This window comes from Motacilla alba, chromosome 8 (assembly GCF_015832195.1).
Source record: "Motacilla alba alba isolate MOTALB_02 chromosome 8, Motacilla_alba_V1.0_pri, whole genome shotgun sequence".
Taxonomy (NCBI): domain Eukaryota; kingdom Metazoa; phylum Chordata; class Aves; order Passeriformes; family Motacillidae; genus Motacilla; species Motacilla alba.
The window spans coordinates 7,987,994-8,005,484 of record NC_052023.1 but is presented as its reverse complement, the minus strand read 5'-3'; the positions used below and the strand labels follow the sequence as shown (position 1 = coordinate 8,005,484).

Here is a 17,491-nt window from a genome sequence, read left to right as displayed (position 1 = left end):
TTGTGGCTGTTTATCTGCCCATGATTTGTCTTGGATAAAGGCACTAAGAGCTTTAGAGGTGGAAGAATAAATTGCCCAGGAATCCTAAAAGCACACATTGAGAAGCCCTGGTCAAACATGAAGGCTCTTATTCAAACACTGAATGGGAGTTTTTAACCTCGGACCAAGATTGGAACAGCCATGGAAAAGTGTCTACCTCCATTCTCTTCACATAGAGGATTTAGTTAAGTACTTCATTTTGCTTCAGTTTGCCATTTTCAGAGCAGTCTGAGATGTTAAAACATTTCAGCCCCACGACATAGTTAAGAAGGCTGAAAGTCCGATTTGTCAGAATCTTAAAAACTCTCAGGAATATCCTGTATGGTTGGAAAATGGGCAAGCCTTTATGATGAAAAATGTTGGTACAAATAGGAAAAGAATTATTGGAAGAAAAAGGACAAGCACAGAGTATTTTCAATTGTTCTTTTCCTGTTTCTCAATCTGACAAATCTTTGCTTTTGGGTATTTTAAATATTTTAAGCACTAATTCTTTTTTTCCTCTTTACTTTTTGATCAAACATGCCTATGAACAGGCCTGTTTTCCTCCTAGCTCTTCATTAGGCTACAAAAACATCATCTCACTCCATGTGTCTCCCAGTTAGCCTCTGTCTGACCCTCCCTATGGTCTAATCAGCAAGAGCTGGGATCGGCAAAGAGCATTGAGTTAGGAGCCAGCAGGAAGAGGACAGGGACCAGAGCAGTCATGACTCACCTGTCTTCTATCCGAACCCAGAGGTCATTGAACTGCCTCTGGCGATGGTGTTTGTGCTGCTTCTTGTGCCATTTCTTCTGCCTGCCAAACTCCTCCAGCTGGCTGATGCTGTCAGGCAACAAGAGGTGAGGAGACAGGCTGTCCTCTTCGTCCATCTGCTGCGGCTTCAGGGAAGGAGATGCCAGCGGGACCTGCTCAGAAAGCTGGACAGGGGGCAGGGCTGTCACTGAGAGTCCCTCCAAGGCTGGGCTTGTCTTTGTTGTCCTTGAACTGCAAAACACAACATTTAAATGTGAGTAAAGGAGGAAGGGTGCCAAAACAAAGGTGAAAGCAGAAGACTGCACTGCTTGGTGGGTGCTCCTGACTGCTGAGAAGGTGCCCAAGGCTTTGCTCAGGGGCAGCAAGTAAAAAGAGCACTGGCATTTGATAGGAACCTTTCAAGTAAACACTTATCTGAAAAACAGGGAAAAGACAACAGATACTCTATTGCTGTTTTCTGGCATTTTAATTACTTCTTAGAGGCCTTAGAGTCTGTGGTAGGGGTCAACATTGCCTCCCCTGCTGGGCTGAAGGTTGAATAAGAAAACTCTCTCCAAGCTGGCAAATGACTCTGAGGAAAACAGATATCTGAAGAGACGCTGATCTTAAATTAATGAGATAACACAAGTTATCTCATTACCTTTTTTTTTTTTTTTTTTTTTTTGACTGCAACAAGAATTATGTCTCCTCATCCAATCAGGATTGGGGACAAGGAAGCCTAGGCTGATGATAGAAGCATGGAAGCTTGGCAGCTGGGATAGGATATGTGAGACCTGAACTCCAGCAGGTAATGAAGAAAAAAGGGATAAATGACCTGTCCAAAGCCTTCTTGAAACAATTCTGCCAGAGCTCTTCAATCCTGTCTGAAGTATTACCACCTCTTGCTCATGACTGGAATGATGCAGAAAAACTCCTTTTATTTTCATCTTCTAGAGTTTCACTGATTTTAGAAGAAAGTCAATATAAACTCTCTCCTTTGGTATGCAGCCATGTGAACTTATTGTGAGCTAAGATAGCTGAAACAAAAAACTAATAAACCAGGACTGACATAAAGTTATTTTTTCCCCCTAACTTCAGTAGAAGTTCATATTGAGTCTTAATTGCAAGAAATTTTCCTGTCCCTGGGATGGGCCAATGAGTCGTACATACAGAAAATAGGAGAGAATTAATAGGCAATATGAAGCTGTGGTCTGCAAAACTATTTCTATTACATGGATGCTATGACTTTTATGACAGAAACAATTAAAGCCACGTGAAAAATTTTGCCTCCTGAGTGAAACCAGTAAGACATTTTAATGAAAAAGTAATAAAAAATCCTAAACTTCATTGGTGACAATGTACAAAATGTGCCGCAAGTGAAACCACATGTTTCATTTATGGAACATTTTGTTCTCTTCCAAAAAAGTCCCATCTACTACTAATGAAAGCCTTTTTTCTTTTTGACGTTCTTGAAGTTTGTTACAATACCAGTCTTGATGGTCACCTCTATTTCCACTGCATTGTGTTTCATCTGAAACTCTTTCCAATACCTACTGATAATTAATTATTGGTACTATGAGACTCACTGGCAAATACTACAGTAACTTTGTTACTTGCAGTCAACATTCGTGAAGCTCTTCAGAGATCATACAACAGAAAAAGAAAAAAAGAAAGCTTTCTAGAACTATTTCTAAAATTCTTCATGGTTGGTTTTATTAATAAAACACACAAGAAAATCCCTTTTTTCCCCTTCTTTTCCCAATCATTCAGACTCCCAGTGAGTCCTTTCCAAACTCATTCATACTCACTCCATGCTCTATTTCATACCACACATAGATCTGCCGGTTCTAAATTTTTTTCCCCATTAAAACTTTCTTTCATGTTTCAGGTTGAGGGTGAATGTTCCCCAGTGCTGCAGCTTCCTTTGAGAGTTCTTGGTGCTCTCCAAAGCCTTTAAGAATTCCTCAGCTTTGGCACAGAGTCATAGCTGAAGCAAAGCCATCTCCTGACTCATGTAAATGAAGAGGCGCTCACAGGTTTGCATGGGGGGGAGTCTCTCAGGCCACAGCAGAGAGTTCTTACTCTTTATCCAACCATGTTTGTGGAACAGCAAAGTACCAACGTCCAAATTCAGCCATTTAGCAGCATGGAGGATAACACAGTGTGAACTTGGACAGGAGAGTTTAGGCAGGTAGGAAGGACCTGGACCAAGCACCTACAGACACCATGTGAGTCCTGAGATGGCAGCAGAGACCAGTGGGTGGCAGGAAGCCACTGGAACTGAGCTGTAGCCAAGATTTCTGCTTCCATTGACTTCCTTCTCCGTGCCTCGTGCCCTGATCAGTCAGCAACTCCCTGAGATGCTGCAGGCAGGAGCAGCCCCCATGTGCCAGCTCAAGGCTGGGGCTGCTCTTTGATTCCTTGAGTGGTCTTAGGGACATCTGAACACGTACTTTCCACCTTTTAACACCTACTATTTTCTTACATGTGTTTACCTTGCTCTGAGCTCCCCGTAAACTGGAACCAGTAGAGAGGTGTTTTTATGGGTTGAGATTTTACCAACCACTTAAGACGATTGGCAGCTCCCTTCTTATTAAAATTAATGACTTTGGGCATCAAAATCCCAGTGGTGGCTTTGAAAGTTTCTGCCTTAATTGTTTCCACTACCATCACATGAGCCACAGGTTGTAAACTTGATATTTCAGAACATTCTTTGGGAAGAGAATAAATAAACACTGGAGAAACATTAAAATGCTGTAACCTAAAGAGGGTTATAAACTAACCACCAGCATGTTAGAGTTGAGTCAGGGGGAACAGATCCACTGTGGCAACTCCATATTACATTTGGTTGATATTTGTTCCATTATGCCTGCACTAATATTTTAAAAATCATTAGTAACTGCTAATAATTGCACCAAGACCTAAGAGAGACTTTTGAAAGCTATATGTTGATGCATGCTTGCTCCTCTAAAAGAAAAGAAAGATAGTTTTAAACTGATTTAATTAATCAGTTATGATAATTATACCATATTATACATAAAAATAATAAAAATAAACAACAACTACTATAAAAATATGATTAATTAATTATGAACCTGGTTCTTTTCAAATAGGATTGTCATGCTACAGACATTCTGCCAGAAGGAAAATCAAAACAGAACAGGGATATTTAATCCAAATATATTGCAAGATTATTTGAATAAGTTAATTCAATATAAGAAAGATTTCCTATAAGATAGTAATTTCCCCATTGATTTCAGTATAAAAATTATCAATATAAAGTGCTCAAATTTATTTACATTCTGGATTATTCCCATGAAAAATAGAGGCAAAAACCTGCCATCTGCAATCGGATACCTGGACAATCGATCTCTGCATAACGTGAAGCTTTACTGTTAAATTCAACTGCTCATTTCATGGACTATTTTGTGCCTTTCCCCTGGTCTCAGTCTCCGTGCACTCTGTTAGCACAGCTGCACTGTATGAAACCATGGGGATATAATGGACTTTTTTTTCCATTCCTTCACTACTGCTGAGACAGCTTTTCAAGATACATAGTTATTTTTAAAGTCAGGGAAAAAGCAAGGCTAGTTTTCAGTTTGTGAGGCCACAGTGCCTTTTCTGAAGAAAGAGTGAGAAAGTACCACCCAAATATCTTGGTCCACACAGAGATCTCAGAGATTTTCATGAATAACTTGATACAATTCCAGGCTTAGAGGTTCCACCCATTTTTAAATGTATCATTCCCACACAGGGTGGTCTTGGAAAAATGAAAATTATTTCAGGCCCTTAGGTGGGTTTTTCTCATCTCTGACCTTAATTTCCTTCCATGGGATGTGCAGTCCTGCAAAACAAGTTCTCTAAAACAACCGAGTCCAAATAAGAAAACGTTGGAGTCTCAACAAATATCCTATGTGGCTTGGTCCTAAGGTAGAGAAAGCAGTGAAAACAGGAAAACATTTATTCTTGCTAGTTCTTGAAAATGCTTAACCCACAGACAAAGACCTCTGTGGTTTTCTTTCACTTCTGGTGAAATTTGCCATCCTTTTCTAATTCTTTCCAAGAATTAAAAGAACAAAACAAAACATGTAAGTTGTTTGGACTGAGCTGGATGCTCCATTAGGCTGTCTCAGCATTTCTCTCTCTGCCTTGTGGTCTGCAGTGTCACTCTGTGCTGGCACTGACCATTGAAAATTGACTCATCACTGGGATTTGTTTAGGGCTATTGAGTGGATCTGGTCAGAAAAATGACAGTAACACCATAATGTCCTGCAATATATTATTTTCATAATTCCCAGGCTTAAAACTGCACAGGTCAGGCAGGGCAGACCCCAGTAACGCCTCTGCCCCTGACCTGCCAGAGTAACACCAGCAACGTTTGGACTGAGTCCCATCAAGCCTCCCCATGGGCTTCCAGAGGGCCAGGGAGGGACTCGCCTTTGCTGATGATACACATCTTCCAGACAACGAAATCATCAATCTCATTTTTTTCAGCAATCTTGCGGTAACATCTCTGTTCCCTCAGATATGTGCAGAATCTTCCGAAATCCCAGTCTGCCAATTTGTTATTTGCATCCTGACTTTGCAGCACGAGCAATGGAAAAGTTTTGCTCAGAAGACTGCCATGCTTTGCACAGGCTTCCAAGCACAGCAACATCACTGAGGTTTTCTTGCTTCAGTTCTCAGAACTGTCAGACAAGGGGAGATTTTGTTTCATCAAGAGAGAAGCCGCGGTGATAGCAAGGAATGTGAGATGTGGCAGCTTCATCCTCATGCCACCGTTCCTGGGATGCAGCCGGCTGATGGCCAGACAGTGAGTTAAAAGTGTTTTATTGCGGATGGATTCTCATAAATTCCAGTTGGGGTGTCTTTGTGAGGGCAGGAATTTGTCAGCCCCTCGCACGCCCCCATGGCTCCCCTCGCCGCAGGCCACAGAGACATCTGCTCCTGGCTCTGCTTTCCCTACGCATCTCTCTGAGAGAGTCATGCACACCCACAAGATGGGCACCACAATGTCCTGTCCCACGAGGGGTTTTGCTTTTTTCCCCTCTTCCACACTAGGATGAAGCTCAGACTTTCAAAGCTCTTGGGAGAAAAACAAACAAAAGAACAGAAAAGCAGGCAGAAATCCTAACCCACCCCAGCTCTGCTCATAGGGCCACTTTCCAGGGATGGGAACTGTGGATTGGGAGCACAGACTCACATAACCAGGTGGCACCATGGACATAATGTCCTTCAAGATGAAAAGCATAAATATATTTTACTGCAAAAGAGAGTAACTGCTAAGCAGAGATCAGAGAGTTAGATTCTTCCCATACTTAAACTTTATCTGAGCTGCTTCAGGCTAAGTGCTGTAAATTACTCAGGATGAATTGGGCTCAAGAGACAGCAAAAGAGAAATCCCTGATTACTCCTGTGAAATCCTGAATTATTCACTCACCTGATCAGCTTAATTATAATGAGGTTATTTTATTTAGGATGTAGTTGCCTTAGGCCTGTACACTAAAGTTAAAACGTCTTAACAGAATTTGGAAACAAAGTTGTTTTTTCATTTTTTTGCACCATAGTCAACTACATCTCATGAGCACTTAAATTAGGTTAAGTAGTTAAATTAGATTACAGTCCACCCCAAACTTGGATGTGCTCTGAATCCCTGTCAGACTATTTCTCTGGGAAGAATCACTGTTGCTCAAGAACTGTAAGCTTAGTTTGAAAGCAACTTTAGTCCTCAGTATACACACGTATATACCTACAAATCTGTGCATAAATGAAATGAAAAGTTTGTGATGTGAAGATATTGACATGGACTGAAACGTTTTCCTTCCCACTTTGAGAAACTATAAAGTAAGAGGAATAAGTAAAACTTTTGTTATCTATTCTGTTTCATTAGAAGTGGAGCTGGTCTAAGGCACAGGAGAAGAAATGCAAGCTTTCTGCACTTGAGAGGCTGAATTTGCTGAAAAAAAGAGGGCAGCTGTAACATTTGTAACGTGTCATTTTCACATTTTCATGTGAATTCTTTCAGAAAACTCAAAATGTTTTATTTCAGCATTTTATGAACAAAGCTTCTAATTTTTTTTAGTCTTCTGTTTTCAAAGACTTACATGCTACAAAATGCCCTTTTTTGTTCAGAGATTGATCTCAATTAAAAAGAAAAACCCAACTAATATATAAAAATGACAAAACCCAACAAAACTCAATTCCTGCCTTCAAAAGCATCCTCAAATCGTTCCATTTTAAATTGCTCTGAACTTATTTTCCCTTCTTGATTTTTTGGTTCAGCTCTTGAACTGAATAATCCTTTGTTTATGAATCTTTCATGGAAACTGTGAGAGCTGCACGCTCCAGCCCCAGAGGAAGGATGGGTTGACCCTCCAGTCTTGTTTCCATTTTCCACATAAATAGCAAATAAGAACCTTCTCTGCTCATGGTACACAAGCCTCACCTCAGGCTCTATTCCCTAAATCTCCACAGTCTTATTACCACCAAACCAACTATATGCTAAGCTATTTCTGCCTGGGTAGTTCAGTTTAAGCAAAATATTCACAATATAGATACTTCTGGTGCCTCGCTGTCTTATGTAAGTGGTACTTAAAGCTCCTTGGATAGAATCCCTATCCCATAGGTCCAGATGGGCTTTTTCCTGCTCAGGCATCCTGGTTCAACATGGGAGCACAGAGACATGCAGCTGCCCGGGACACCTGGAAGTCTCCTTCACAGAGGAGAGAGAGGCCTTCACATTCAAATTACAACTGTATGTCCATGCAGCACCCAAAAGCTTGCTACATGAAGTTAACTAAAATGTTTTCTTGTCTTACAATAAAATTATTTTGACTGCTGAGTTTGCAATGGATTTTAAGAAGTTAACTAGGAAAAAAAAACAACAAAACAAACCAAAACCAACAACCAGACTGTCTGCTTGATTTGATTGCATAGTAGAATTACAGCTAATATACAACTGTTTGTATCTTGCTCATTTACAATCCAAATTGAGTTCTGCTCCCAGATTGTCTCCACTGGTAATCAGTTTCCCTTCCTTGCTGGATCCTCCAGAGAGAACATATATCTGCAGAAGCCCATATTTCTATCATATCTTAAAAATAAAAGCTCTCTACAGCTCAGCAAGGCAACAAATGCTTAGCTTGTGGGACTACAACACTTTCACTGACTTCAGACTGAAACTAAGGGCAGATTATTCACTGTTTGCCTGGTGCTGTTTCCTGCACTTCCCTCTGATGCTCTGGAAGTTGAGTCCTGGCTGCAGTGAGGTGCTGGGTGGATCACAGATCTGTGCAAGCACAGCAACCTGTGTTCCTGAAGTACCCTTGCTCAGTTGAGGCTCTTACAATTGCAAGACACAGATAACGTGGGCTCCTAAGTAGCTGCTATCACCAGAAGGAGAGAGACACAGACCACTTAAAGCCAGCAGCAGGCATAAGTGTGGAACCAAAGAGCCATAAGAAGACCATGTCTGCAAGAGACTCCACATTTCTGTGACACTAAATCCACTTTTCTTCTCTGTACCCAACACTGCAAAACATCTGATGTACTCAGCCATTGATGGCCGCTGAGCTAAAAAAAGGAACACAGAGACACTCTGACTTTCTCCAAAATGTTGTTAAAGCCCATTGGCCTTGCCCATATCACAGTGCCTGAGTGTTTCCAAGAAAAGAACAAGGCAGTTGTCAGAATCCCCATTCAGGTAACACTTCAGCCTGTCTGCGGGCATTTTCACTGCACAGTAATGGACAGAGCCCTCAAAACGTGACGAAGGCAGAAGAGTTCTCCCTCCAAACCCCACTTGCTTTAATGTCCAATGCTGCTCTGTCAACTCGAATTCTAATGGACTTCACATAAAGTCTCTCCATGTATTAGCCTCATGTCACAGAGGGTTCCCTCTCTGTATTAAGTCATGCTGATGGAACTGCTTGTATCAAATGCTCATTTCTGTCTGACAAAGCCATCCTTCACTAAAATTCTTCATTAACAAAGCATGCACATTGCTGCTGAAACCTAATGAAGAAAAGAAGGTTTTATATCCTCTTTTTTGAGTTTGCTAATTGAAACTTATGAGACCAGACCTTGAATATCCAGGATGCATCTGAGGCCATAGGAGAGACTGATTTTTAATGAACTCAGGTAAATCTCACTGTCTAATGACAAAGAACAGGCTCCAGGTCTTCCTTCCTTCAAACAGGAAAACTTGCACTGACCCCAGAAGATATTTCTCCTTCACAGAAACGTCTATCATTATTATTTTTATTGGTGCACTTAGGAATCCCAGAATTAAATTATGCAGTCATTAAAGAGCTCCATCTCAGCAAGCTGACAGGCAAAGTGTGTGAACAATGACAGACAGTACAAAGGTGACAGCCTCTGCAGCCTCCCTCCCAACTCTGTTGGAGACCTCATTGCACAGGAGCTCTAGGGGCTCACCCACCTCCATCGTATGTGCATATCTGTTTGTTTGTTTGCCTTGAAATGCTTTCTCTAAGTGCCAGTTGTCTGAGGGAGTATCACAGCTGAGTACTTGTAGCACTGCCTAGCTATGGAAAAACGTGTAATATAACAAGTGTAACAGACGTCAGAGACTCATCAGAACTATGCCTGGCATCTGGCACAGGTTCCAGCAGTCGTTAGCTTCTTATCACTACACAAAGTTGAACACAGAGAGTGACCAAACTAGGACTTCTCATGAGGTGGTGCTGCAATACAGCTCAAACTGCAGGAAAGTCAGTGCTGTTGAAATGATGAGATGTTTTAATTAAAACTGCAGGAGGACTAGTCTGTCTCTCTCTCTACAATGAGACTGAGTGCTTGGGGCTGCCCCACAAGCCTGTCAATTCTGAACAGAAGGGGAGGCTACTCTGTCCCTCTGTTGCCTTTCTTTTCTAGTAAGAATTCATCTGACAGCAAGTCAGAACTGAATTATCCCAAGTAGCAAACAGATCAAAAAAGCACAAAGATCAAAAAAAGAGTGTATGCCCTTATTTATGTGAAAATAAGCATGATGGAGTCAGGCTGTATGAGGAAAGTCCTTTTCTATACACCACAGTTGAACCTATAGGACTCCTAGACCTCATCAGGTCTGTTGTTCACAGACTGACCAGGGCTTCTTGGAAAGGCAGGAAAGGTAAAGAAGGAATCAAGTGGAACAGTGCACCTCAGTAGCGGAAGAAGAAGGAAAAAAAAAATCAGTCTCCAGCTACATCATCTCATTTAAACCACTTCTGGTTGTCTGTGGACTTCAATTGCCTTCCTCTGACATGAGTGGGAATTGCTGACATTCAGCAATGACTGCAATCAGTATGAATGCTTGAATACATAGAAATTGCCCTAAATTCATGGCTGCATTTGTGAAACAAACAAATGAAACCCTTGTTACCTCTGCTTTCTTTCAAGTCTATGTTCTTTCTCCTCAAGGGAAATGTTTCTAAAATTGCCTCAGTGATTTAAAACCTCAGTGCCCGCTAAATGTCAATGGAAGCTGCAATTCCCACCTAAAACTTAATCTACATACAAATTTGATACAAGTGCAAAATTACCACTTAACATTAGCAAGAAACCCCATTCCTCTAGGGAAGAAAGATGATTCCTTTGTCACAAACTCAAAGCAAGGTTTGCTTTGATAAAATGGTGGCAAAAAGTGAATCTGTATCTACTGCATTCACTGACTGTAGGTCAACAAGTGGAACCCCATGCTGCTTCTGGGAAAACGTCTTCAGCCTAGGAGGCACCATGGAGGAAGGAGGGGGCACCCAGCAAAACCAAACTGGAGTCAGAAGTGGGAAACAACGAGGTCCTTCAGACCTCCCAGGACGAGAGAAGCAGAGGGAGAGCGACCCATGGAACTGGACCAAACCAACACCAGTATTACCCCTAGGTGTTATACAGCCTTGGTTCTTAGCATTGCCGATTTCAATATCCAGCTTTTTTCTCTCCAAAGTTCATGGAGGGACTTCTGGATCTGCCTTGTGATGGAATATGATGCCTTGACTCTGTGGGTGTCAGGAATAATTCCTTAACATTACATAAAATGCCACAAATTCAGGCAATGTTACAACCTAAACCCACTACAGCAGCAGAGATTTACTGCTCTCTTTGTAGAATCACAGAATTGTTTAGGTTGGAGAAGACCTTTGAGGTCATTGAGTCCAACTATTAACCCAGCACAGCAATGTTCACCACTAAACCACGTCCCCAAGTGCCACATGTACACACCCTTTAAATCCCTTTAGGGATGGTGACTCTACCACTTCCCTGGGTACCCTGCTCCGATGCATGACAACCCTTTCTGTGAAGAAATTTTTCCTAATATCCAATCTAAATCTCTCTGGCACAACTTGAGATCTGTTCTTATTCTCCTACTGCTTGTTATTTGGGATAACAGACCAACTCGCACCTCAGTAAAAACCTTTCAGGTAGCTGTAGAAAGTGATAAGGTTGCCCCTGAGCCTCCTCTTCTCCAGGCTAAACAACTCCAGTGAGTTTACTTCCAGCAATGTTTTCTTTCCCTTTCAGAAATCAGGAGAAGACAGTACCACAAAAGTATTTGAGATCCATGTTTATCCACTGTGGATTGGGATTTACATTCCAGGGGTATAATGAACCCAGAGACGCAAAGATGTGGGCACACAACGTTATTACATCCTTGAAGATTATCCCAGTTTCTCTCAATAATGGAACCTTTCCTTAATGACTCTGGCATGGATATGAACGATAGCCTTTAACAGAGCTAACTGCCAACAGAAACCAGCAGCTCTGCCGAGGCTTTATCGTTTTTCTTCAGTGAAGGGGAAAAGTGTTTATCTGGGAAGCCTTTCACATCACGGACAATAGGAAACTGTTCAGCTTTCCACAAATAGGCTGGTGTGCAACTTCCAAGCACTCTCCAAGGAAAACTCTGGAACACTAGCGATGTCTTTCCAGCAGGGATTTAATGTAAAGTAGTAATGCCCCACATCCTTCATCCTGATTTATTCCTGCCTCATCCTTGTTTCAAAGTGCTGTGCTTACTTCAAACACAACACGAGGCTCATCTCTGAATGTGCACTTTGATCGCTGGGGACTCCAGATTGGTATCGACCCTTCAAACATAAACAGGGATGTGCTGTCCCGACAGAGGAATTTCTGGGACTGCCTTTATTTTTGCAAGAGTAATTTGGAAATATGAAGCTGGGGTCAAATGACAGCAGATGCAAATCTAGTTGCCAGACAGGCACTGGGCACTAAAGCACTTGGAGCCTCTCTATGACTTTCCTGCTGAAGTGCTACAGGTTAGCAGGGTAATGTTACTATTCCTGAGCTGACTGGAAATCAATGGAGAAAGACTTCAGTGTGCTCTTTCTCACAGATGAGAGCACCAAATTCGGTCTTTTCCACTGCAAGCTGCCACCAACAGAGAGGGCAGAGAGGGATGCTATGGAATTGTGAGCTGCTCTGATGTCCCACAAAGCAGTAGGAATGGGAAATATCCCAAATTTAGTCCTTCTGTCAACTCTGGCTCCCAGTAGGACCAAATGTTTTCTTGCTGAAGTGACAAAAGTTACAAACATGATGGGTGTAAATTTATGATTAAGTCTTATTGCTGATGAAGAATTCTGCACTATGGTGGGGCCACATGAGGCAGACAGATGGGCATAGCCAGGTCCATGGTGGCCACAAGGGGGTGAATCCTCCAGGTGCTTCTCCTGACCCACAAGAGCCTCTGACAGTGTCAGAAGATCCAGTTTTCACAAACAGAACAACTGCATTACGTGCACCTGCCCACCTAAGCAAGAGGTCAGTGGGGAGGCCCATGCAGTTCAGTTTCTGCCAGACACTCCCTGTGCCCCAAACATTCTAAATTTGTACCTATGAATCCCAAAACCGGATTGCTGTAGTGGTGTGTTTTTAGCAATCATGACTGCAAGAAACTGTCTTTATTCTGGAAGTTCTTCCACCATATCACTTGACAGCAACTGTACCTACATCCATCTACAGCATCTGATCCATTTTTCCTCCCTCCTGTTTCTGTTCACAGGTCCATTTTTCATTCTTCCTGGAATGTAGAGCATTTGGGAGTATGGGTGGGAAACCAAAATCTTTCAACACTCACTAATAGAATTTTTTTATTAATTAACTTTGTGGGAAGAAAAGAAAAGAGAGAGAGCTGATCTTCTGCTCTGAAATCATGAATCACTGTGGAGAGAAAACACGTCCTCTGAGGTACCTGAGGCCACTTCAGACAGAATGAGCGACTGAGCTGCTTCCTTGGAAAGTCCTGAGTCATCAAGCACAGCAGTTTAATCCCCAGGAAATGGGAAACACATTGGCATGATGTTCACTTGCATGGAGCACGAGGTCCAGAGAAGGGTGAAACTCCAAAGACTCTGGAGATCAGTTTAACTTGAGGAAGGATTTTAAAACCTAAATGCTTCTCTGAAGTATATCTGATCTGGATCTGGGTACTGTATTCCCAACGCATGATTTCCTGGATGAATTAAACTCTTTACCAACTTTACAGATTGCATATGAATTTACTTTGACTTCTCATAAAAATGATTCAATGATCATGACACAAAAATGCATTCTGGCTTCTAAGGTATTTACTGTGACAAGTGCTTCATAAATTCACCATCCTTAATTTACTGTTATAAGAACTTATTCTTTTTGGCATTCCTGCTCCTTCTACTAGCACCTACCTAGGAGGAGGGGCTGATATACATGGATCTCAGCCTGACTCTTCACCATATTCTCCCAAAGGGACACCCACACAGTCATTTAGGAACCAAAGCTGGGTTGTGGCCAGCATGAAGTCACCTGGCTTGGCTGAGATACCACGAGTTGTTAAAAATTTGACTATTTAGCATCAAAATGGGCAAGAAATGACACAAACTCAGCCCCCCCCTCCCCCCCCCCCCCCAAATACGTACATTAGAGTGACTTTCTACTTGTGGGGGCAATTCAAAAAGGTTTCAGTTAATTTCACAGCTTGCCATGAAAAGATCGACCCACAGGGAGTCATTTGGTCATGCCACCAGTCACATTGCAGTGTTCTGGGGGGCTTCTAACCCCATTTGAACTCCAAAGAATGCCCTTATGAACGCCTGATCACTCATGAAAGATGAGACACCTACTTCTCAGCAAAATTCTCAGTAGAACACTGTATCTTTGATTGTTTTTTTCTAAGGAACTGTTATTGAAGGAACCTTAGGTGAAAGTGTCAGTGAGAAAAGTCATTGACTTCCTTTCTTTCTGTTCCTTTTTTAGGAACCTGTGCATTGTAAAGAGCTCCCTGAAAGCTAAATTACTACACTCATGCTGAATCAAGCAGCTCTATCGATTGCAGCACAGCCCACAGACCTCTTGCCGAAGGAAAAGAAGTCAGCTCTGGATGTGGAAAAGCTCTCTGTCCTAATGTGTGAGGTCTCTTTGCCTGACAACGTGATAGTGAAGGTAAGGGAAGTCGGCACTGCAAAGACAGAGTGACAGCAAACAGACCACAAACTTCCTCAGATAAACGACATCTTTCCAACCACACAATACCACTTGATACCTTTGTGCCCCTTGAGCTGTTACAAAGTGCAGCTGCACTTCAGCCCAGATTGATGTTGCCTGGGGTGGAGGCCATCAATCCACAGGACAAGTGCAGGCTGAATACACAAACAAAGTGACACAACCTCACTGTTTCAATACAATGCTGGGGAGAGGATGGGGCAGTTTTTCCAAAGGCTTAAATGAGCTTAGTGACACATCTCACAGAATGACTAACCATCTAAAACTTGATTAGCCATCTAAAACCAGCCAGACACCTCCGGCAAGCAAGCTGGGCTGTTGTCTGAAGATGCCCCTGAGCACTGCTCTGGAACAGACAGTATTTTTACTTGGACTATAGAAGGCATCTGCACGACTGTGTGAACATACTCTGAGCTTTCCACCAGTTCCCTCATGGCTCCTCACAACTGAAGATGGGAGAGGATCAGCAACCATCTCATATTAACAATGACCTCTAAAAGCTACTGGCACTGATGGAAGCCAACAACTTCAGTGCAAGTTGGATCAGCTTTATCTCTAATAACTATAAACCAAAATTTTCATCTCATACTCATGACCTGAGGTGAAAAGATCTGCGTTAGAATTGGATGGAAGCAGAAAGAGGATGAAAAATCAGCTTCTCCTGTGGAAACAAGAACGCTGAAATTTGGCTAAGAAATAAGGTAAGAACTAGCTCTGAACTTTTGAAGTCTCCAAGGCTCTGTAAGTTTACTATTAGAGAGTTTATGGAGTATGAGATACAGATCTCCTAAAACTGATAGGCTGCAGATCAGCAAAAAACCCTAGAAACCTTAGCACTGGCTTCAGGACAGCTCAGCGAGCAAGCTGCCCTGGAGCAAAAAGAAGCAAGTCCAGGTTTCCCCAGAGGCCCCCTTCCCAAGGAACAGGCTTATTTGGAATATGAAACAATTTTTTCAAAAGAAACCAGAAATTTTACTGAGGATAAAATCTGATTATACAGCAAAGTGAATGTCCCATTGGGAGAACTAGTCAAACATGAAATTCCTTAGAAGTTCTGTTCTGTATTCTTACTCCAACACCATGAATTATCTTGTTCTTTCCCAGATTTTTTTTTTTTTTTGCAGCAAGTTGCTAAATTTCATTCTCTCAGAAGGTGTTCAGTGTCTAAAGGTGGCCTAAAGGACACGCAGATACACTGTCCCTAAGTAATGTGTAGCTCAGGAAGTGACAGGATATTAAACTTTCTATGGCTGAGTATTGTAAGTTGACTTTGCTTCTCTACCATGTTTTGGTTCTATGTTTTTCCCCCTAAGAGTTACTTTGGCTGGCTCAGGCTTTGTGGCTGTAAGGTAGACACAGTGACAATTAAATTGCAAAGGAGAATATTTTAAAGGCACACAGGAACATGGAAATGTAATGTGCACATTTTCATGGCTAAGTATTTTAAGCATTGAGTAGTCATATTCTGCAATGTTAGATGAGTCAGCAAATTCACCAATGCATGCCGATGAACCCCGTTTAATCCCTATGCACCTCTTATTGTAAATTATGCTGTCAGAGAACCCCCCTAAATAATGGATTCACTTTTCTTCTCAGGGAAGGGAGCAAGTGATGGGAGTATGATCCTCAGGCTCAGATCAAGTGAAAGATCCAAAGGTTTACAAGAGGTTTAAGAGGAACTGCTGCATCCCAATGGGAGATTATTTCACTCACATTAAAAAAAAGAGTGTATTTTTCTCTGTATCTCAGAAGAGATGGGATCCAGAGTCTACCTTTCTCACTTCTTTTTTTGCCTCAATTAATTCAATTATTTACAATTAAAGTGTCACAGCTCTTGTAATATATTTTTTCCTATTTGTGTATTTTCTAAGTGAACTTCTACTTATTTCACAAGCACTTTAACATTCTCCCTAACACATCCCAAAAATTAACAGCTATGCAGAGTGGAGCAACCCTGACCAGCAGGCACCAGAAAGCTGAAGCTGTGTAGGCATCCCAAGGAACTTGGCAAGTACTGGGAGATTCCTGAGAGTTCTGAGGGCATCTGTAATTTTCTGAGATCTCCTAAACTGGGTTTACTGAACTGGGCCTGTGAGGAATGTATGTCAAATATTTTTCCCAATTCTGTCCATCACCTTGAGAGGGTCAGGGATCCTGATGGAGCGAAATGGCTGCATCACTGTGTGGATGGAGTGTGCTTCCAGCTCATGGAGAAGGAGAGAGCATTCCCTGGGGAGCGGAGACTTCCACCCTGAGATAATGATGAGTAGCAGAGCCAGGGTCACACCTTAGGATACTATTGAGAAGGGAGGGAGGAAGCTCATTGCTTCAGACAGGACAGGAGTAAGTTACAACAGCAAAGGCACATTCCTTCAACTGGGACAGGAAGTGCAAACAGAAGGAGCAAGGGTAATTGATTTGTCTAGCAGAGCTCTGAGAGTTTACAATAAAATCTCAAACTCTCAGATAAGCAGACATAAAAACTTGTGCTGAATTCTTTGATTCGTCCTGAATTCCCTGATTCTGAAAGAAGGCAGCACTGATCCCATCCTTGGAGAGAGCCTGATAAAAATGAGCACTGCTGCATGATCCTCTGGCCAAGAAGATGGTGTGCAGCATGTCCAGGCTTGGCTCATGGCAGAAGGTTAGAGCTGATTCTGAGAACCCAGCAACAATAGAGTCATCATGGACACAGGTGCTTCCTGGATTGATCTTGCATTTTGGCTGTTTCCAGTTAAACGTGAAGCAGCTGTGGCCCTTTATCTGCTCAAGCCACTGGAATCCAGCTAAGGGGAGACTTTCTCCCATCTCCTCCTCTCTCCCAACCTCAAGCTTGCAGCTCTGTTTTCTGAAGACAGAGAGGAGCAGGGACAGCCAGTTGGCAGAACTCCACCAAAAAAAAAAAAAACAAACAAAAAAACCAAGCCCCAAAAAACCCAACAAACGTGCCTTTCTTATCTCAGGGCAAAGCAATGAGATATTGATTCAGTCACTAATTTTCCAATGCCTGTATCTGGGGACAAGGATGACAGCCAGCAAAATAAGAAGCAAATATGAATGCTGCTGAAGGCTGTCACGCAAACAGATTCAGGACACTTCCCTCAGGCAAAAAAATGAACAAATTAAGCCAATGTGAGAATAAGTTCTCAAGAGTTTATGGCATTGTTCCGCATGATGAATAGAACAGGGTTTCTTTTACAGAAAGGGTCTGAGCTTTAAAGAAGG

The 17,491-nt window shown here is 42.1% G+C and overlaps 1 protein-coding gene across 1 annotated transcript in view; it reads right to left on the bottom strand.

Annotated features, from left to right (window-relative positions):
* The window catches only part of TRABD2B (TraB domain containing 2B), a 267,560-nt gene that overhangs the window by 23,239 nt on the left and 226,830 nt on the right, over window positions 1–17,491 (bottom strand). Inside the window, exon 6 of the mRNA XM_038145149.1 lies at window positions 752–1,021. Within this exon, the coding sequence (XP_038001077.1) occupies window positions 752–1,021 (270 nt within the window). The remainder of the gene's footprint in view (window positions 1–751; window positions 1,022–17,491) is intronic.